The sequence below is a fragment of the Lates calcarifer genome, linkage group LG21, assembly GCF_001640805.2.
Source record: "Lates calcarifer isolate ASB-BC8 linkage group LG21, TLL_Latcal_v3, whole genome shotgun sequence".
Lineage (NCBI taxonomy): Eukaryota > Metazoa > Chordata > Actinopteri > Centropomidae > Lates > Lates calcarifer.
In genome coordinates, this window is record NC_066853.1 from 18,293,051 (window position 1) to 18,315,986 (window position 22,936).

General features: G+C 40.2%; 1 protein-coding gene across 1 annotated transcript in view; it reads left to right on the plus strand.

Annotated features, from left to right (window-relative positions):
- The first annotated feature begins 9,602 nt into the window (after nt 1-9,602).
- The window catches only part of frem2b (FRAS1 related extracellular matrix 2b), a 52,804-nt gene continuing 39,470 nt past the window's right edge, over nt 9,603-22,936 (plus strand). The window contains exons 1-2 of the mRNA XM_018665259.1: nt 9,603-14,785; nt 15,950-16,039. Of these exons, the coding sequence (XP_018520775.1) occupies nt 9,775-14,785; nt 15,950-16,039 (5,101 nt within the window). The 5' untranslated portion in view covers nt 9,603-9,774. The remainder of the gene's footprint in view (nt 14,786-15,949; nt 16,040-22,936) is intronic.

Here is a 22,936-nt window from a genome sequence, read left to right on the forward strand (position 1 = left end):
ACATTTGTGGAGAGGGAAATGTGACGCTACTGCAAACAAACCACAAGCCAGGAGCTGAAAGTGTCTGTACCAGCAGTCAGATCAGGTGAGCTGAATCACCTTACCAACTGCACAATCCAGATTCCTACGAGGAGAGACTTTGGTGGCATACCTGGCCCCAAAACACTGTCAACCAGCATCCAAAGAAAGGGATGTCAGAATTTTTAAACATTTGAAGTTCTTCATTGCCAAATGAAGTTTTGTGTAATAGACTCAATGATGCTAACCGTACTAAAACTCTTTTCTGGTCAGTGTAAGGTGAAATATAAGAGAGTCAATCTCAATCCCACAGAATAATTCACAGAAATGGATTTAAGAAGTAAGAGGAAAGATAATGTTGCAGTTTCACGCTAATGAAACATTGTGAACATTAATAATGTACAAAGTTAATTAGGCACTCAGAACATCATTGGGGGTTTATTGTTTGTTGTGTCTTTTTTTTTTTTCTTCAGTTAAGTTTTATTTAACAAAGAAATGTCATGGCCATCACAATATGTATAGCTACATGGAACCTTACATTTTGTTTGGAACAGTGACAGAAGTAATGTTGATTACCAGCATACACACCCCTCTCCATCAAACCACACTGAAGTCAAAAATAAATGAATTATTAAAATAGTGTATAATGAGTGTGCTAATTCAATATCATTCAATCTGAAATTCTGATGCTACTGCACACTAAAGATCAGCATTTACAATATGAGCAGATGCTGTATCTTTCCTTTTTGTCCCATGTTGCTTTTCAGTATTAGAGGGGACAGCTGAAGCAGCTGTTGTTGTTTTTTGCCTAAAGGAGCATTCACTACAGCATCTTTTCTATTTATTCCAACTGAAATGTGACGAATATTACCTGTTTATTTTTAGAAAAAACACTTCCCTGGTTGAATTGCCTGCCATAACACTGCCCTGTCAATTTAAGTTAAGGTCACACTGTACCAGCTCATGCACTGTATTTTTATGTTTGATGTCATTTGCAGGAGAGAGTTGTAGATAGACAGAGCTGACTCCAGAATGTGACCTTTCTTGCAATATGTTTCCTCTTCTTGGCCCAGACAAACCATAATGCAACAAATAAACCTGTTATTCTTCTTGTGTGTAGGGGCTCTGTGGCAAAGCGCTATTTGTCTTTAGCATTTGATATCTAGGGAGCTGGCTCTGTTGGTAAATAAACAAGCAGAACAGTTTTACAGACCCCATCCCTGAAACACATGCAAACAAAGTGTTATCCCCATCACCAAAATTCAAAGCTCAGGATAGAAATCTATCATTATCCCCAAATTGATTAACACTTCTTTTATCACACGCACTAGCTGTAAACAATAACTAAACTATTCATGTTTTCTGGTGCTTACACCAATAATATTCACAAACACAGCAGCAAGCACAAAAAATCTGATTTAACCTTTAAAAATATTACTGCAATTGATTCAGTAAATTGCCAAACCCACTTGCCACCAGAGAGCAGGAAGAGATTTCCTTCTCCCCCCCAAATCCTGATTAGCCTCATATGGTGCACAGATTTTTACAGCCACCAGACTACTAATGGCATTTCTTATTACTGTCTACCTGTCTGTCTTGTCTGTGCTTTGGTCGCAGCTCCACTCATAGGACCTCGCAAAATCCCTGACTCTTTCCCCTGTTAGGGAGAAACATTCCCTGAGAGGATTCCTGCTGGAAAACAAGGGATGTTTGAGAAACATATAAACTTCCTACAAAGGTTTATGTTTAGCGATAGTTAGTAAATCTGGGCCAAATGTTTGTTAATGATGTTTGTTATTGCCAGAGAGTCCTCTGACCCATTTCCTGGCACGTTGATTACTGCTTTCACTTTTCTGCAATGACTTTCACTTTCTTGTGCCGGCACTTGGGGTTTATGTCTTTAATCTGTGTGTGATAAATAATGAACACTGCAGTACACTTATAGAGAGAGATGTGATTTCTCAGTGGTAAACTTTGCACTGTGATAAGTTTTGATTTTTTCAACTGAGATAGAATGTGTTATGAGTGCCACAATTTTGCATTCAGACATTTACATTCCGGCATGAGGTTGCAAACACTGATTTTGATTGCATGACAAGCTGAAATGAGCATATCTGTAACTTTTAACAAGCTTTGTTGATATTCTTCTGAGCTGAGTGTTTGCTTCTGCAGAGTTCTGTTCACTCATGTAAGCTCATAATGAATAGCTTGTAAATGTAGAGAGATAGATGTTAATGGTGAAATCAATTATTTTTCACAAATCAGCACTGTGCATTATACAGGGCTGGTTGTCCTACGCAGGAGGTCGTCAGTCCTTACTTTGCATGTGGGAGTAGAACTCATTTGGCATTGCAGTCCAGCCCTCTGTCAATTAGATGTAGTATGTTTCGGCCAGGTTTCAACCCCGCTTCTAAAAATGAACACTGATGCAATAGTCAAGCTGGCAGCAGAAATTCAAAGTCATTAGATAAGGTCTTGAACTAATTAGACCTGCCAATCTCTCAGAAGGGAGACAGCACAACTAGACTATGTAGCTTGACACATTGAACCAAACTGAACACATCTGAAAATGTTATCAATATGTGTGGTATTGTTATTTAATAATGGTTACTATTCCCACTTAGTGCCAGATGTCATTAGCAAGGACAACATTACATGCATGGGATACTCTTCAATTCAAAGTGGATCTAACGTTTTAGTCTCCTAATTTCGATCTAGCTGTTGTCATAATTAGATATATGTAGAGTACAAAACTCTATAGTGTATACTTTTCAACAAACGAAATGTGATGTTGCCATCTTCTGGCAGTGGCAGCGAAGTATATGGTGCATGATATTCACAGCTATTAGAATTTATAGGACCTTCTATGTTAAATGCACATGTCTGAATATAGCTTGTTTTCTCTAAAGTAAAAAAAAAAAGATGCAGTACAGGCATGATTAGGGTTGTCTCCAAACACTACACGGATTTGTCATCTACGTTTGCTACCTGTGGAGAGATGATGATGCGTGCAGGTTATAGGTTCTGTTTATGTCTGTCTGCAGAGGTATTTACCAAACACAGTGAGATCAGCAACACCCCATCACCTGACAAAAATGAGCAAGAGTTTGTCAGTTTGTGTGCTGGTGCTTATTAGAGCTGTCAGCAGGGGTGACTGTGTATGTATGTGTGTGTGTTACTCACGTATGTGTGTGTGTTTGGCATATATCTAGGTGTCTAGGGGTTAAAAATCACCCTTAAGTCTCATAGCTAAAATTCACATCTATCAGGAAGCATGAAAAGCACCTTGTTACAACAGTTAACTCTAACAGATGACAGATGACTTTGCTGACTTGGGGCTAATGGAAAGATTAAGTCAATTACAGCTTGGCAGGGGGACTTAGAAATATTTGAGACATTCTCCAGAATGTTTGAACAATAGGCACCCACACACATGCTGTCACTCTGTGGCAGTAAATGTCATTATGTCAAAGTAAATCCAACAAAAATATTCTTGGTTCTTTGTCTATAAAATAAATCTTAATAATAACATAATGATAACAGTGAAACGCAGTCCAAGAGAAAGCATTATTGTCCCCACATGTGCAGTGTGTGCAGCTTTTTCATGAGCATCTAGTGAATGCACTCTGTTTCTGCAAGATGATATTGTTGCTGACTTAGTCCCCAACTTTAGATCAAACAGAGTAGACAGAGAATGTACATTCTGCTCAGCAGAAACTGGAAACACAAAAGGGCTGAGGATAAAATGTAATACACAAGAGAGAAATGGCCAAAAATGTGCAGCCATTACACACAAGGTTAAAATCCTTAAATTTAACAAAAGTATTTGGCATCACATTATTGTCTAGAATTAAATTGTTTACATTGTGCTATTTTTGTTTGCTGCCACAGACATGGGTTTTCAGAAATTATTTTTTGTCAGTGCGGAAGGTCATATACTACACAATTTGGACTTTTGTTTTCTAATAATCACATCTGAAATCTCATAATCAGTTTTCTTGCTGATGATGTGACAATGTGCAAATGTCACACAGTGACTCCCACCAGGTGAAATCTCATTTCTCTTTCTTTTTGCACAGTATAAATGAGTTCCGCCCGCAGCGTGGGCATACATTTTAAGTGCCTCTCAGCCTTAAAACTCATCAGGAGAAGGAAGGCCTGCAGGGTTTCTGGCAGCAATCCGATTAAATGATGTAACCTTTGGCCTGTAGGCGACCACACCTCCACAGGAAGCCCACGATTTTGAGTTTTTAATAACGTATGAAACTCTGAAGTCAAAGACACAAATTTCAGATTACGGATGAGTGGTTAAATGTCTGCCCAGTGTCCTTAACTGCCATCCATATCAGTTAGGTTAGTTAGAATATAATGAAGGCAGTTTTGACAGTGCCCTGGTGCCCCTACAATTGCTTTTGCACTGTTAGAGGCTTTTGGGCACAGCATTACACATCCTACTTCATTAAAATTTCTCTGTAACATGGTGTCCTTACAAGAGTGCAACGTCAAGCAATTAATTGCTCACACAGACAGAAACCTTGATTTGGAACCAGCACACAGTGATTGTGTGTTACAACACTTGTTCATAGGTTGTTGCAGACACTGGATGCATGTAAAACATTAACTTTACCAGAATTAATTTAAGCTGTTTCAAAGCATTTTTTAATTAGAAAACACTTAGTAAACCACCATCTGTTCAGAACAACACACATACATCTTAAGCATCTTCAAAACTAGCATAACAGTCTATGAAATCAGCAATTATGGCAACATTATTTTAAGATAACATTTAATGAAAGATTTCAGGTGGTTTACACCACAGCCTCTTAAAGTGTACTATGTGTGTTACATTGTTATCTTACCAAATATGATCAAATATACCCAAGAGACGCAATCTTAACAAGTCACATAATGAAATGAGGAAAAATAATCTATTCTCAGTTTGAACATGTTGGAGCAGAAAGACAGGGTTGGTGTTTCAAATAAAAAGCAATGATATAATTATTGGGAATGCTGCGTGCATTCAAACTATTGTTTTTCAAGTCTTTTTATTCTGGTACTTTTTCTGTACTTTTTTTGGTCTCTACTCAAAATTTGTCGCAGTAGGAATTGTTTAGGAGCACGTTTCAGGCCATTTGGAGAGGAATTGTGACAGGTGTGTAGTGAAGTTTTTGGAAAAGTTTACCTAATTGTTTTGGTGTTTGCTTAGGGGTTAGTATGTTAGTATGTTATGTATGAGTTTATTACAGTTTGCAGTGAAGTTTTGGAATATAAATATTGTTCCTCTACTTTAATCTTTTTATTCTGGTTCTTCTTCTGTACATCTTTTTCTGCAAAACTTTTGCCATTCAAATGTACACCTAAACTATTGTTTTAAGCTTCAACTTCCAAGTTTTGCTTTTGCATTTAGCTGGGTTTTTTTTTCTTTCTTTTTTTTTTGCCTGAGGAATTCCTTTAGGTCTTGTTGTGCAAAATTATACAGCAAGGCAAACAACATATAACTAGAGCAGAGAATTAAGATACTGCAATTGTCCAATTGTCAGGCATATGTCCACATTATTATATACTTTACTGCTATTGATAAAATTATGTATGCTTTTTTTTTATTAAAAGCCTTGAAATAAAAATCTGTGTCATGTTGTTTTTCTGTGCTGGAAAAGACTGATATAATTTTAATTATAATTAAAATCTACATTTAGCAATAGATTAACTCCTTATAATGATGTATATATTTAGATACTATTTTTGAGACAAACATTAAAGTTTCTCTCTCTCTCACTCTCTTGGGTTAAAGGATTTACTTGAAAAGGACATCTATGAACCTTTAGATTTCTGAGTTTGGTATGTTAGTTCAGTGAAAAAAGAAGTTTGCGTGGCTACCCTTCTTAGGACATCGCATGGACTTCCATGCACTGGACAGCCTAACGCTTTGCCTCATTAGAGCCAGGTGTTGGACCCCATGAGTACTACTGGTCCCAACAAGGTCGGGATTTATACAGGAGAAGGTCCTAAAGAGGTATGAAATACACACACACACACACACACACACACACACACACACACACACTTGTGTCCCGATTCTTAGAACTTTTACCCTCCTCTCCTTTTGATTATCCTTGGATTTCACCTATTTTTATCCCCTCTGTTTTCTGCAAAGTGCTTTGCGATGAACCTATTTGTTAAAAGCATGCTGTAAATAAACCGCACTCGACTTGTAAGCAGTACAAACACCCTGGTCATATGTTATAGTCTTAATACATGGGACCACATACACCTGGGGAATATGTGAGCACAAATAAAGAATATGATTAAAGTTGACTGGTTCCACTTCCTTTCTAGTTCTGTAGTATCCCAAGAGTAACATAAGCTGGGAAGATGTATTTGGCTGCCGGTTGGCTGTGCATTGTGTTTCTATAGGATACACAATTTACTTTCATGGGGGAGGGTAGCTGCTGCCACCATTCCAGCTTCAACCATCAAAAGAATTGTCCCTGTCAGAGATGTAATGAACTAAAATAGCCTTAATGAGATCAGTGAGGCCAGGGTTGTATTGTCTCTAGGGAATAACCACCAACAAAAATAGACCTGTTAAGTCCAAGCAATTGATAGAATGGAGTCACTTTAGCAACACTGAGGCAAACAGTGGGATGACACCAAATGAGACAATTACGAAGAGCATTCCCAGTGAGAGAGGGACACTGCTGTCACAATGTACACAGAACAAACAGTGATTATATAAAAAAATGACAAGATTGATTCTGAGTTGCTTTGCATCATGGAGGAAATTAATTGGAACTGATTTGAGATACTGTCTAAATTAAAAATGATATATATCTTATCCAGAAAATATGTCTAATGTTAATAATTGTATTTACTTCTTATTTATCATTGTTTTATTTATTTATTTTTTTAGTACAAACAGTTAGCAATTATAATACTTGACATGATACAAGCAAACAGAGCAATATAAATTGTGGTTAAAATTAATAAAGGCTATATACAACAATTGTTAAGAGTTTTTTTCTGGATTTTGATTTGAGCTCAGACTGCACACACAGATGGTTCATCCTGCAGTACCTCATTATCCATGTATCAGGCTGACTGGATGATGTCACCTCTCAGAGCTCAAGGCGCCTAACATGATGTATATCTCTGTTAACACGGTTACAATAACAGTGGTGTCACTGACAGCAGGGAATGTACATTTTCCAGTGTTTGACCTGATGATATGTGCAGAGTGGTGACAATACAGGGTATTCAGCTGAGAGGAAACCGAAATTTAGCCATGCTGTAAACAAGGCAAAGCAGAATATTTTTAGATTATGGATACATCTAATATAAATCTGTTTTTATTGTTTTCTGTGTTTTCTTTTATGCAGTTGGTATCTTCGAACTGCTGGGAGAAGCATATTTAGCTGTCAACAGTGTCATCACAAAGCAAAACAAACAGAGTTTGTGGGTGCTAACAGTCACAAAGGAAAACTAGAGGGGCTCATGAACAAACAGCTTTGAATAGTTTGTTGTCAGCATTCAGCAGTGAGAAAACTTTAAATGAATGAGCAACCAAAAATTGTCTCTTGTTATTCTGATAAAAATGTATAAGTGGTGCACAAAAATGAACTGAGCTGTAATATTTCAGCTTAAACCCCATCTGCGCCATATGTATCTTTGCCCCACAATAAATCACCTGCACATCAGGAGCGCAACTGGGATCTTCACTTCCTTTATAGACTGACAGTTCCATCTTCTAAGAAGGATTGGTCATTTACAATAAATTTGACATAAATGTGATATGACAGAATATCATCAAATTTCCCCTCGCCTCAAAAATAAGCCTGAAGGTTTGGGTATGATTCAATTCCCTCTCTGCCATTGCTGCTGTCAGAAAGTTCTATTCATCTTCTTTTTCATTTTCTCTTGTAACTAGGAGCTGTCAAGGCCTGGGGGCTTTGCCTTGCAGTTTGCTTGGCTATATTTATAATTGGACTCTGTCAACAGTGTCCAGTGCAACTCAACTGCATGGTTTGTTATGGCAGCTACTGTGTACTGATTTCAACACATGCCAGCTGTGAGACAGTTTGTATGTCATTAATGTGCAACAGTGGGTAGGTGCAGACACAAAAGTTGCACCCAAGAGCTTGTGGATGGAATGAAAATCATCTAAAAGGGATCAGAGGGGGCCGCTGAAGTCAAATTCTTCCAGGCAATATAAAGCTCAATGTGTAGAATCATTGACATGGGAGCATAGGTATGTGTATACATGTAATATATACAAAGGCTGTGGGACAAATCAAACATACAGGGCAGCTGAAGTAATCTACAATTGATACTACAGGTGTGTTAGACAAACCTGTTTTCCCCCCAATTTACTGACATTTTAAGTGAATGTGAAAATGTGAAAACACCATATAGGAGCCTGGTAGTGAGACAACAAATGATTGTACATGGCTTCATGTCCAAACACCCTCCCACAGACATATTGTAAACATTTCTAGAAGATTTGTGATTCTAACCTTATGTGCAGCAGAAATCAAACCTTCTTTTAATATAACTGAGTTGTTTTAACCTGCCCAGCTGTGCTGCACAATGACTGTGTGGGTGCCCTCTTAATCACCACTGGTTCACCAGATAAGTGGGGCAGAGACAGGCCAAATCATGATGGGGCTTGTCAGAAGTTGGAGGCGAATGCTCTACATGGGGAAGCTCTGACACCTGGAGGACCTGTGTGATGAGAGAGAGGCATAGCAGGAAATAGGACAATGTCACTGCATGTCTCCAATAAATAGAACTTTTGACTGATGCTTAAGACTGGACTGTGGGATATATTACGGGGAAATGCTGAGTTTTGGTCATATGCACTGGCTGCATCGTCTGACAGTGGACACAAATTCTTGCATTGCTTCCCCTCCATCAGCTCTGGGGTCTATGCAGTGTGTATCTTGTCAAACAATTCACAGCATATAATAGTGGCATGGCACATATAATACCGAACCTGTTTGATAGAAGAATCTCATGACAAAACGGATTTTCATGAGGAAAGAGAGGATAAAAAATAACACGGAGACTATGCCGTTTTCCACTATAATGATGTGTGTGTGCGCGTGTGCGTGTGCGTGTGTGTGGGGGGCAGAGCATCCTCCCTCTTCATCAGCGCAAACCACGAGAGGGAGACAAAGCTTTTCCCCAACCACAGTCAGTCGAGACTCTTATATACAGCTGTACTTCTGATTGCTTTCCCTCATTGTTAGAAGAGGCTGGAGTGATTGAATAGCCCTGATTATAAAAATATAAATTCAAAACATCAGAGTCGATCTGCTTTAGACGTGTTAAGTCAAATACTTCGGCCACGATTTCTATTCTCAGTCAGGATTAGTCATGATTCATACCCAAAAATGACCATATTCATTTCTTTTTGCCACCTTATCCAACCTGATGAGGTCCAGCCCACGCGGTATCGTTTTGTCTGCCCAAAATGACACGGACCACGTCCATTTAAAACCTGACAAACGCATTCCTGCGGAGATATGAACCAATCGGCTGAGAGGAGGGCGTAACTCTCCTTACTCCAACAAAGCCGGAGTATGAAGTTTAGGTTATCAGTGTACAGCTGCTGTGAGAGAATGGTGCACCTCAGTGCTCATAGGTGCGTGATATTACCCAACTCTGATTTTATAATCTTGCAACTTTAACCGCCGTACTTAGTTAATAAGGGTGCATGCGCAAAGTTCAACGCGTCTCCTCTGCGGTTCCACACTACAAATGGCTTGGATTATTCCCCCGCATATGCACGGGACTGGCGCTGCTTTGATTCTGCTTGCGGTGATTCTGACAGGTGATGCAGTTGCGCAGGTTTTTGACAGCTATGGATTATCATATGCCTTGAGGTCAGAGCTTTCTGAGGACACGATATTGGTTGCCAACAATGGGATCCGCGTGCCGTTCGGGAGATCAGCCTTTATTGATCCCATCAACGATTTGGTTATCCAAGTTCAACCCGGTGATAGATGCAGCATAACAGTCCTGGACAATGATCCCTTGTCTCAAAGACCTGGACACCTATCTCCTAAAAAGTTTCCGTGTGAATTTGGCCCCAACGACGTGAAGTATTCTCACTTTGGCTCAAGGAGCCCTCCGAGGGATAGAGTGAGATTACAACTCAGGTATGACACCCAAACGGATACCATTATAATACCTTTCATGATGGAAGTGGAAGTCATTTTCACACAGCTGGAGGTGCTTACCAAAAATATGCCACTCACTGTTGAGAAACTGCTCGGCACAAGCAACCCTATCGATAGAAGAATTTTAGAATTCACCTATGATAGAAATGCACAACAATGCAAAATAGCTTCTCTCTCCAGTGGCAGCGTGCTGCCCAGGTATGGAAAACTTGTGGATGATGGCAGCCTTGGAACAATGGTGGACTGTGATGAATTTATTAAAATGAACATCCGTTATCAGCATACTTTTGCTTTGAAGTCACCAAACCGAGATTACGTTCCAATGTTTGTGGAGTTACATGATAAGGAAGGCAATTTAATCAAGCAGGAATTTTTCCAAATTTTGGTCAGGATTAAAGAGGGAGAGGAGAACACAGCCCCTAAACCCAGCTTTGTTGCAATGATGATGATGGAAGTAGACCAGTTTGTAATGACAGCGATAACCATGGATATGCTGGCTGCTGAGGATGCTGAGTCTAATCCTGATGAATTAATTTTCAACATCACATCCCCCCTGTCCTTTGAGGAGGGCTACATAGTGAGCACAGATGATAGGAATTTACCAATAACCTCATTTTACCAAGGAGACCTCAAAGACTTGAAAATCGCCTACAAACCCCCTGCTGTGGATTCAGACACTGAGCGGATTTTCCAGATTGAGTTTGAGGTTGTGGACACAGAGGGAGCTGTGTCAGACCCTTTTGCTTTCATGATTGTCGTTAAGCCTATGAACACGCTGGCCCCTGTGGTGACAAGGAATACTGGCCAGTTACTGTATGAGGGTCAGTCCAGGCCTCTGTCCAGTTCTCAGAATCTGGAAATCAGCGATGAGGACAATTTAGACAAAGTCAAAATCACTGTTATTGATGGGCTGAGGCATGGAGAATTAACTATTCTGGGCTCGAGGAGAAAATTTTTCACCCCGACTGACCTAGACGCTGGAGTCGTGATTTATCAACATGATGGCAGTGACACATACAGTGATAATATTATTTTCAGAATGACAGATGGCACAAATGAGGTGGAGTTTCTGTTTCCCATCACTGTTGTGCCAACTGATGATGAGCCTCCCATAATCAATGCCAACACTGGTCTGGTTTTATTCAAAAACCAAATGATGCCAGTTTCTTCACTCATGCTCAGTGCAGCAGACATCGATTCAGAGGATTCTACAATAAAATTCATAACACAGCCTCCCTTTTCCACAATTGGCCAGGTGCTACTGCGTCAATCTGAGGCCCCAGAGGACCCATCAACCTGGAAGTTTAATACAGAGGATGAAATGTATGAGAAAGTAGTGACTGAATGGCTGCAGCAAGATATTACTGATGGTAAACTATTTTACAAGCATATTGGGCCCCACAGCACCAGTGCAGTCATGGATCAGTTTGTCTTTAGAGTTCAAGATGACAATGACCCACCAAATCAATCAGGTGAGAGCTCATTCATCATCAAAATTCTCCCCGTTGACGACCTCCCACCTGAACTTAACCCTGGCACAACCCTGCAAATGACTGTGCATGAGTATCAGCTTACTTACTTCCGAAAAAAATTCCTCCGTTACACTGACCTCGATTCAGAGGATCGGGATCTCAAATACACAATCATCCAGCCACCGACAGACACAGATGAGAATAGCCCTGTTGTACTGGGGGCTCTGGTATTAACTGAAAAGCCAAACACTGAGGTCACAACCTTCACTCAGGCACAAATTAACCACCATAAAATAGCTTACAAACCACCTGATCTTGAGCTTGGAATTACCACTCATGTTTTGCAGTTTAGGTACACTGTGGAGGATGTTTCTGGAAATACTGTAGAAGGAGTCTTCACCATATTTTTAAAGCCTGTGGACAACAAGCCACCTCAAATAACCAACTCTGGGTTTACTGTACTTGAACGTGGCACACATATCATTACAAGTGCTGAGCTGGACACATCAGACACAGACACAGACAGCAAACAGATAATCTTTATTATTACTCAGCCACCACTGCATGGCCAGATCCAGTTTACATTCACTCACATGACAAAAGGAGACACTTTCAACCTAGAGGATATTGGAAATGGCAGAATTTCATACATCCATAATGGGGATGAATCAACAGCTGATTTGATACAAATAGATGTCAGTGATGGGGTCCATGTTGTTCCAATTATTATAAAGATTAATGTGAAGCCAATTGATGATGAGACTCCAACTATCAGTCTTCCAGCTGGCACAATTGGCTCCTACATAGATGTACTGGAAAATGGAGCAACAGAAATCACAAGTAATGTCATTCAGGGAAAAGATGAGGACACAGATGACCTTCGTTTGACCTTCATTGTTGAGGACCCACCATCAATAGGGGAAATCCTGGTGAGAGGTGTCCCATCTGGTACATTCACCCAAGCTGATATCATTAATGGCCTTGTGGTCTATGCCCATACAAGTGGGGAGATAGGCTTGACCACAAAAGAAGACTTTTTCAATCTCACCCTGACAGACATGTCTGACGAGTGGACTGTTGGAGGAAATAAAATCACAGGTGTCCGAGTGCATGTGACTATTCTTCCCCTGGACAGCCAGGCTCCAGAGGTCTTTGTGGGGCCACAGTACACTGTTGTTGAGGGAGATAAGAATGTAATCCAAATTCTTCATATAAGCGCTGATGATGTCGACACCCCAATTGATGACCTCCTTTGTACAATCATTGTACAACCGACTTCAGGGTATGTGGAAAATATCTCCCCAGCCCCCGGCTCAGAGAAATCCAGGTCTGGGACTGCCATCAGTGCTTTCACCATCAAGGACATCAGACAGAATCACATTTACTATGTTCAAAGCATTCACAAAGGAGTCGAGCCAGTGGAGGACAGGTTTACATTCAGATGCTCTGATGGCATCAATTTCTCTGAAAGGCACTTTTTCCCCATCTCCATAATCCCCTCTAATGATGAAAAGCCTGAGATTTACATGAGAGAGTTTGTAGTTATGGAGGGCATGAACATAGTCATTGACACTCCCATTCTGAATGGTGCTGATGCCGATATCCCCCCTGATCAGCTCACATTCATTATCACCAAACCCCCCAAGCATGGATTTATTCTCAATCAGCTCACTACTGGCACCGTCCCTGTCTTTAACTTCACCTTGGATCAGATCAGGGAGGCCTCTAGCATTGTGTATGAGCATGATGACTCAGAGACCACAGAGGACAGCTTTGATATTGTTCTCACAGATGGAAAGTTCAGTGTAGAGAAAACAGTAATAGTTATGATTATCCCTGTGGATGATGAAACCCCTAGGATGGCAATCAATGATGGCCTTGAAATTGAGATAGGCGATGTGAAAGTCATAAACAGCAATGTTTTAAAAGCTACTGATCTGGACTCCGAGGATAGCATGCTAATATACATTATTCGCTATGGACCTGGTCAGGGGTTTTTGCAGAGAACAATGCCTTCTGGGACATTGCAAAATATCACAGTTGGAATGAACTTTACACAGAACGAAGTGGATCAGGGTTTGATTGTTTACATCCATAATGGGCAAGAAGGGATTCGAGACCTCATCAAATTTGATGTGACAGATGGCATCAACCCTTTGATTGACAGATACTTCTATGTAACAGTGGGTGGCATTGACATGGTTTTCCCAGATGTGGTCAGTAAAGGTGTATCCCTTAAAGAGGGTGGCAGGGTTACTCTGACAACAGACCTACTCAGTACTAGCGACCTTAACAGCCCAGATGAACATTTAGTTTTCACAATCACCCGAGCTCCAATGAGAGGCCACCTGGAGTGCACAGACACACCTGGGATGCCCATCTCATCCTTCACACAGCTCCAGCTGGCTGGCAACAAAGTCTACTACATTCACACTGCTGACGATGAAGTGAAAATGGATAGCTTTGAATTTGAGGTGACTGATGGCTACAACCCTGTGTTCCGCACTTTCCGCATCTCCATCACTGACGTGGACAATAAAAAGCCTGTGGTGACAGTACACAGCCTGGTGGTGACTGAAGGAGAGAACAAACTCATAACGCCTTTTGAGCTAACAGTGGAGGACAGAGACACCGTTGACCGCCTCTTGAAGTTCACAGTCACTCAAATCCCAGTTCATGGTCGCCTGCTCTTTAACAACACTAGGCCTGTCAACTCCTTCACAAAGCAGGACCTGAATGAGAACATGATCAGCTACAAGCATGATGGCACAGAGAATACAGAGGACAGCTTCTCCTTCACTGTCACTGATGGCACTCACACAGACTTCTTCGTCTTCCCTGACACAGTATTTGAGACTCGAAAGCCCCAAGTAATGAAGATTACTGTCCTCCCGGTGGATAATGGTGTACCGCAGATTGTGGTGAACAAGGGTGCACCAACGTTGAGGGTTCTGGAGGCTGGTCACCTGGGGTTTGTGATCACCAGTAAGACCCTTAAAGCAGAGGACAGAGACAGCATTCAGAATTCTGTGACCTTTAGGATTACTGTTGCCCCAGAACACGGCTACCTGATCAACCTTGGCAAAGGAAATGCCACTATCATCACTTTCACGCAAGGTAAGAGAGTTACATTTCAAAGTGATTTGTGTTCCTGTGACATTCTGTTAGATTTGTAATATTGCAGTTACTCACACTGAAGACAGCTTTTAATTCTCAGAGGTATTTGAGCCCAATCTTAAACTCATTTTACATTTACTCACTAAGCTAAATGTACTCCCCTCTGAAAAATGCTGAGCTCAAACATAAAGGTTTTTGTTTTCACTCAAGAGACTGTCTATTTACAGAGATGAAGTATGCCAGTGCCTCAGGCTGACCAGTTTGCCCTAGGGTAGTGCATTTTTCAAACTGTGCATAATATATTTCACTTTGGAAAAGAACCAGTGGTGATTTGTACATTACTGGAGTAATATTTTCTAACAGAAGACAAGAGAATTTCAGACATGGTGATAAATGATGAATGAATGAATGAACATGCAAATTTGTCAAAGGGAGGTAGGCATGGTTGTCTGGCTCACAGCAAACCATTGGTTTTACAAACAGTTTAGTTGAGAGGTTGCTTTTCAAACAGACTGGAGAGGAGTCTTGGTCAGTGGTAAATATCAGGGTTGCGGCACCAGTTTACAGTCAATATCCATGTATTCCCTACTTTAAGTTACTAAGTCACTGTGAGACACTTTCCCCAAGAGGCCTGTTCAATTTTTCAAGAGTTCTCACAAGAGTAAACAGATGGTAAATAAAGACACTCAGATCTCTTGGGCATTTGAAATTTGTGGCTATGCATTTTAATGCATTGGTCCCTTTGAAGGGAAATGTTTTGACATCAAGTATTGAAGGAAAGACTGTAAACTGAACAATCTTCCAAATCTGGTCCTATAAAGAACTCTGTCTAGTGCCACACTATCAGGATGGCAAACAGACTGCTGTGATGGAGCCCCAAGAGTCCAGCCATTCTTTTTGTTCAGTGTCATTCAGGAGCCTAACAGATATACAGCCTTTGTTACCAGGTGGTTTCTCCTTTCAGATCCCCATGACACTATGCAGGGTGTACATTTTATCACACAGCCTCAGCCTGTTTTTTAAAGCAAGGCTCAGGAGTAGTTATTGACAAATAATCTGTCAGGAACAAATTGGACACATTTTCCCACTTGTCATTTAAACCAAATGACTGATGTTTGTTTGTAGGATATCATGGATATTTATGCAAATGTATCTCTTTTTCAGCTGAAATTGATGACATGAACATCTGCTATGTTCTGAAGGATGGTGACAATGCTACAAACGACGTATTCACTTTTTCCATTGAGGACAATGGTAAGTTATTTTATTTAAACATCCCCTCTTGAAGTTATCCTCTCACACCATTAAGTTTGAAACAAGCCCTTGTCATGCTGAACCTTAAGGCTGAAATATTTGATTTTCTAACACTGTCTTGAGTTTAATTTTAAGAGACTCAGATTTCTCTAAGAAGGGAAAGGGAAAGGTCATATTGCCCTTTGTAATGCGTCCAATTTAGCAGAAGTACTAAGCAGAAAGTTTGTGCACAGAGGCGAGAGATTTCCAGAGCCATAATTTCATACAGTTTCATATTTCAGCAGGAATAAATTAGAAAATAGACATGCAGTGAACAAGAAGTCAGGAAAAAGATACTGTTTATAGATAACTTTTGTTTCTGTCATGCTCTGTTGTTTTTTTATTCAACCAATAATTCTACCAAAAATTTGAATGTCAGAGCTTGCTCATTAACCTTTTATCTGAACATCCATGTTAGTCTTACTGTGCATTATACTGTCGGTAGCTCATTCTTATTGCACCTGACCCATGATTACCCATTATTTTTTCCATGTAAGAGCCTCCTGATGCAGAAAGTAATGATTGATTTAGCCAGTAAGTAATTAGTAGAACAATTAGCAAAGACCTTCCTTCTACTGTAGATATGTAATCAGGCACAGGCTCAGTGAATGGTTTGAGGCAATCATGCCAGTGTTGCCGATTAGCAGAAGCAGTGTGCCTGACGGTGTGTCCTCTCTGCTACCCTTCTGCGGTGATGAGTGAGCACAAAGGACCTCTCTAATAGGGACCTTCTGTTCCCACAAGCACCTCAGTGGGCCCCTGTACACATTTTTTCATTTCTCAACTTGGGACTAATCTGTGGCTTCAGTTGAATAATAGGTTAACATCAATGCCAACAGGTGGATTGGGTGCTAATAAGTGATGACTAAAATGCAGGGGACACCTCATTTTCAGGAGGTGATGCTGGATGACAGTTCTTTACCTGCACTGCTGGCAAGTGTCGAGCCCATGCAAAGCTCCTTTGTTGTTGAGTGAGGTTCAGTCAGTCCTTTTATTATTGTCTCCATTGTGTTATTTGTCATGGATGATTCTGGGTGTTTCTCTTTGTCACATCCTTTTTTTCTTTCTAGCTTGCTTGATGCTTAATGACATACTTGGTAGTTTATCTTCCACAACTGGCAATTAGATTAATTTTTCTCTGCTCTCCCCATAGTATTTTACATTGCTTTTAGAGGACTCAAAAGAGATTATGTCTTACTTTGTCCTCAATCTTCAAGGTCTTATTTTGTCCTAAATTGGCATGCTCTCAAAGAAAACAAAACATACATTTGCAACAGCCAGACATTTTTCTTTTCTCTAAACTGCCATTCTTTGACATGGGAATTGTGCTTTATAGTTGCACCTAAATGGCTTGACAAATTGATGAAGAGTCTTGTTGGATGACCCATCCATAAGGACTCGACACATACTGCACTGCAGCTTGTGAGGCAGTCAGTGAACATTTTTTTAAAATAAGATTTAAGCTGTGCCGGTGGCTGCCCTAAATCCCCAGACAGAGCCTCCAGCTCTTTGAACAGTCATGTTGGGGAGGAGCTGAATGGTGTACACTGGCACACAGCTGCACTCTGTCATGTTCAGCAGTGGAAAACATTCTCCTCCTCACTTCAAGTTCATTGGGAAATTTACCAACTGCACTTGCCAGTTTTTTTTAGGGTGAAAAGTTACTTTTCATGTTGCAGCTGCTCAGTGGGATTTAAGAAGTTTTATGCTAACAGCTGTGATGAACTGTGAATGTGTGCACACTATATAGTACTATAGTATAGTATATAGTATATATAAGTATATATATGTGCTTGCTGTCAATACATTTGAATTGATTTGCATATAGATTTGTGGTGGTTATTGGTTTTGTAACATGTACATATAATACTAATGGACATGGTTGAAACCACAAATACAGCTAATGGTGATATTCTGTTTACTGTGATATTCGGTCATGAATATCGCATAATGTTCCCGGTGACATTTTCCCACAGTTCAAAATGAGAGCTTCAAATCTTCATAACTAAACATCATCACTTCATTTCATTTTCAAAGATATGAAACTGAAAAAGCAACAGATTATCATATCAGAGATGAGGTGAAAATAACAAACTTTGCAAGATTTTGGCTGATAAATTATTCTAAACAAATAATTACTCTTTCTTCAGTTTTATTTAATTCCTTCTTTTACTCCTGGTTTGTTTTTTTCTCAAAGGAGGGGATGAATGGAAATTGCCAAGCCATTCATTATGCTCTATCCAAATACCTATGGCAGTTTGACATCTGACCACAAGGTTGTTTTAGTTGTTGAAGCTGAGATCACAGTTTCTCTGATACATGGATTGTCTTGAAACAAGGCACAGTCTTGGCTCTGAAAATTGAGCTGCCAGGGCTGAGTTCTTCTTGGCAGTGATGCATCTGCTGCTTGATGTGTCATTTTAACTGTAAATGGTGGGTTCAGAGCCCAGATTTAAATCTATGTTGGACCTGACCTATTTGTTTCCATTGTTTGGCACAGTTGTATGTGAATATTGGCTGCAAAAAATGACCATTGTTTTTTTCACCACAACACTTGCTGTATTAAAAGCTACTCATAAGGATGATAAACTCTTTCAAATTGTTTGCATCAAATTGTTTAGCTGGATAAACTATGCTTATGTAATATAGACTAGAAGAGAAGTTGCTGCTTTACTCAATTAACTTGGCTATATAAGGACACCAGATGGGCTTTTTGCCACAAATAACAATGTGGCAATTAGGCTACATCCCAAAATGCGTATCATTTTTAATTAATGTGTCACAATAAAAGGAGGATTCTCAATGTGTGACTAAAACACAGCTTTCGACCCTGTTGTGGAAGATCGGAACTTCAGAGTGATGCTGAAATAGCTTAAAAATTGTACTGAACATTGTCTGTAATAGTGTGTAACTTTATAATCATGAATAATTTGTGAACTTTATGTGTCATTTCTCTCTGTCCTTCACTTTCTTTTTCATTTCAGAAATTTGCCACTGTGTGCCTTTACAGCTGTATTTAAGGTGCTTTTGCCAAAAAGGATATGACAGGGCTTATTTTCTCAGTGCCGCTCGTGTGTCTCGCTATTTGTCAAGCTTGTCAAAGCTTTGAATGAATAATCACAGAGGACTGAAATTACTCATATTAATTTGTGGGTGTTTACTGTTTTGGAGAAACATCACACCTGGACAGCAAAGTCACGAACAGAGGTGTGGGCCAGAAGCCTCTATAATTACCTAGAAAGTGAGTGTCTTGTTTAAAACAAGATTGCTATCTGGCTGGATGTTTGTGTGTGTGTATGTGTGTGTGTGTGTGTGTGTGTGTGTGTGTGTGTGTGTGTTGGGGAGAGGGTTACTCCTGTCATTCTAAGTCAGTTAATTGTTGCGTTTCAGCTGACTCCAACCCTCCCCTTGTCTCCTGAGGATTTGGGTGCATTCAGGTGAGCTTACCTGAGCACACATGGCATTCCCAGGTAGTTGTTTGTGGAGCAGAATCCCTGTCTGCCTCCAGCCAGTCAGTCAGCATCAGGGATGTTCCCTACTGACAGACATACTACTGTGGCCTTTGTTTTTCATTCCAGGCACTCACTACCACCTAATTTTTTTCCCCCACTGAACTACAAAGTGGCACCAAAAAAGATAATCGATTGTTCAGTTCATAAAATGTGCTCCCTCTGAAGGTCAGAATCCACAGCTATTTCGAAGCTTTCCTTGGATTTCCCATTTGACTTGTGAGACTTGTTTAGTATGTAAAGTGCATTGAGTATGTAAATCAATAATTCAGATTTGTAGTGGAATGGGTCTGCAGTGTACAACACAGATCGAAATTCCTGACTGGAACATTTTTTCTTACATGGCAGCCCCTGGAACAGAGAGGAATGTTTTTCTTCTCCTATTTCCAGTGCACGTCTACAGAGCCCACCGTAACAAGCATGTTTTGTTTGTTATTTCTGCTTCATGTAACAAGATAAGTTCGGGTCACTGTGAGTACCTAGATCTAATAAATCCTCCAAAGCATTTCGGCCCGCAGTGTTATCTGCCGTATAGATCATCTACATCTTCTGTGTTATCGGTGTGTAATCGCTTGTGACACTGAGTGCATACTTGAATCCATATCCCTTGTCTCCCCTCTTGTCTAATCCCAGGTTAGGTAGGATTATCTTTCTTCCCATAGTGTGCTAGAGCACAACAAATGTAAGACAGAACTTGTACTGACACGCAGTTGTGAGGTTAGCGTAGACTTTGTGTATACTAATAATATCCCCATCACAGCATAGGTGATGACTCTGCAGTTTCACTGTGTGTTTCTATCCTATTATTAATGAAATTGTCTCCCCTGTACTTTTCTTAGGGGATATAACATTCCTCCACCCTTAGGACCTTTGGTATGTATTATATGCATGAAATATGCTATAAGCTTTGGCAAATTACATAGCTGGTCCAGTTGTTGTGTTTTAAAGAGATTTCAGTGTGTTAGGTTTTCCTCACAGTCCATCTGTGCTGCAGCCTATAAAATATCAGGTAGTCATTTTATTATTATGGAAAAATGTTTTGTGATAAAACATCTGGGAGTTTATTACAGAGCTATTCCTGGGTAACAGCTGCTTCACTTGGGGATGAAAAACTGAATTACAAAGAGGATTTAGGCTAATCGTTTTAGATGGAGAGTGATTTGCGTGACTCACTGGTCCCTTATGTCCACAGTCACTAACTATGAGTTCTTACCAGTCTGCATTGCAGTTTTATTTGCAAAGTTTATCACCCAGCACCAGTCTTCTCTATTGAACACAACATAATGAGGTGTTTCTGCAAATTTATTTTCCTTTGATGTGTGTGTGAGAGATATGCATTTAGATAAAAGCGTATCTAGATAGTGCTGCAGTGACTAAACAAACAAGTGAGGAACCTGTGCTTATTGGTGAGAGGAAACATTTATTGTGATTTAACAGACTTCAGCCATTGTAATTCTTCTCAGATCAAAAGATTAAAAAGCCATCATTAATGACTGGCTCATTCTACAAGTCAAGTAAGCCAAAACATGTTGATGAGAAGTTTCATTGTTCTATTATGAATTAGGCATTGAATTAGCCAATGAAGGCTTTTCTGCTTATATCCTTGGGTTTCCTTGGCTCATGATTGTTGGATTACCACCAGCAGATGTCTGTTAGTTTTATGCTTCCTTTCCTCCATTTCAGTTTATTTTTCTCTTCAGTGTAGATTACTGCTAAACAGTCTGTGAACATTACACGTTTAGTCAAAGAAGCATCTTCTGTTGTCTTAGATGTGTCTGCTGGGACAGAGAAAGAAGCCTTAAGTGTGTTATAGATACATCAGTGATAGCAACGTCATTCATGTTTTTCATCCTATTATGTATATCATATAGAATTTGGGTGAAACATATATCACTGACGTGCCCTAATTTTCCCTTTGGGATAAAGAAATCCTGAGAGGGAAATGAGGGAAACCCTGTTTGATGACACCTTTCCTCCATTTTAATGTGCTGTGTAGAGCCAAGGTTAACAAAGCAAAGGCAAATTCCCAAAAGTATAGGAAACCCAGGCCCAGGCTTGTTCCCTAGATGATGATATGTGTCATCATACCTGCCTTAGGATATCAGTCTAGCAGAACTGAGGTTGTTCAAGCACTAAGTCCATACAAAATCCCTCTTTTGTGGACAATACTTTCAGGGTGAAGTTTATGTTTTTCAGTTTTGAGGAGAGTCAGGACTCCCTTCAACTCCAGAAAACCTGATGAAGATCAAGATGAACATGAAAATGAACGTGTAAAATTGAATGGAAAACTGAAAAGTTCAGCAAAATAGGACTGTTTTGGAATCTTTTCACATCTATAATGAAAGCAAATTTTAAATCTCAGTTTCTTATGGAAGCATTTCATTTTCAGTCGTTTGATTTTTGTCCGTAACTTATCAGACAGTTTGATGAAACGGTGTTTTGACAAATCTGACATTCCTGGGAAACAGCGGGAACTGTCAGTGGTGCTACAGTTGCTGCTGTGACATCTTTTTTTTCACAGTAGCACCGCTTTTGTTCAATTTTGCAAAATCACTCTGGATAATGTGTTTTTGGCCCCTGAATCCCAGCGCTGGGCTGGAGCTGCTCCTTTCAGTCATGCTGCATGATAAGCCTCTGGCTGCGCTAAGGCTGTAGTGTCACAACTCTATCCAGCTGAGCCTAGGTTTCAGGATTCGTATATCTCCCTTGTACACACTTTTTATGCACAAACATTCACACACTGAGCATCCACCGTCTATCCATCTCAGGGCCAGCTGCCTGGTACCATAATCAGAGATGAAGCTGGCACTGCTTAAATGGTGCATCAAGATGCTGGGCATCAACTCCAGTTTAATTGATAACTGCTTTGTCTTTGATTTCAAGCTGTTGTCTCTTTTGATTAGAGCGCTATGATGTAGGCCAGGAAAAACACCAGCTCCTTTCATTTGATATTATCAGCATTTCAGTGTGCCAAGAAAATATATACAGTAGAGGGAAAGTGAAAATGTTACACAGTGTGAAGCAAACTCTCTTGAGAAGGTTTTCATTTTATACACTCCCTATGAACATGGTAGGCACGTGTCTTGAGAGTAACGGGCCTCTCATCACATAAAAGGTGCTGATGAAACCCTTTGGGAATTCTATGTGTGGATCAAGCTCCCTCCCACCACCACCTCCACCACCACCTGCTTTCCTCCATAAGTGGAGTCTGATAGGCAGGATATGAGAAGTCATCTAGCTGATAAATGGGAGGGGAGAGCAGTCAGAGGAGATGAAAGATAGAAGTGCTCTGTTGGTCCCAGTATTGATGGGGGCAAGGTATCAAGCTGCTTCCTGTCGCCTGTAGCGA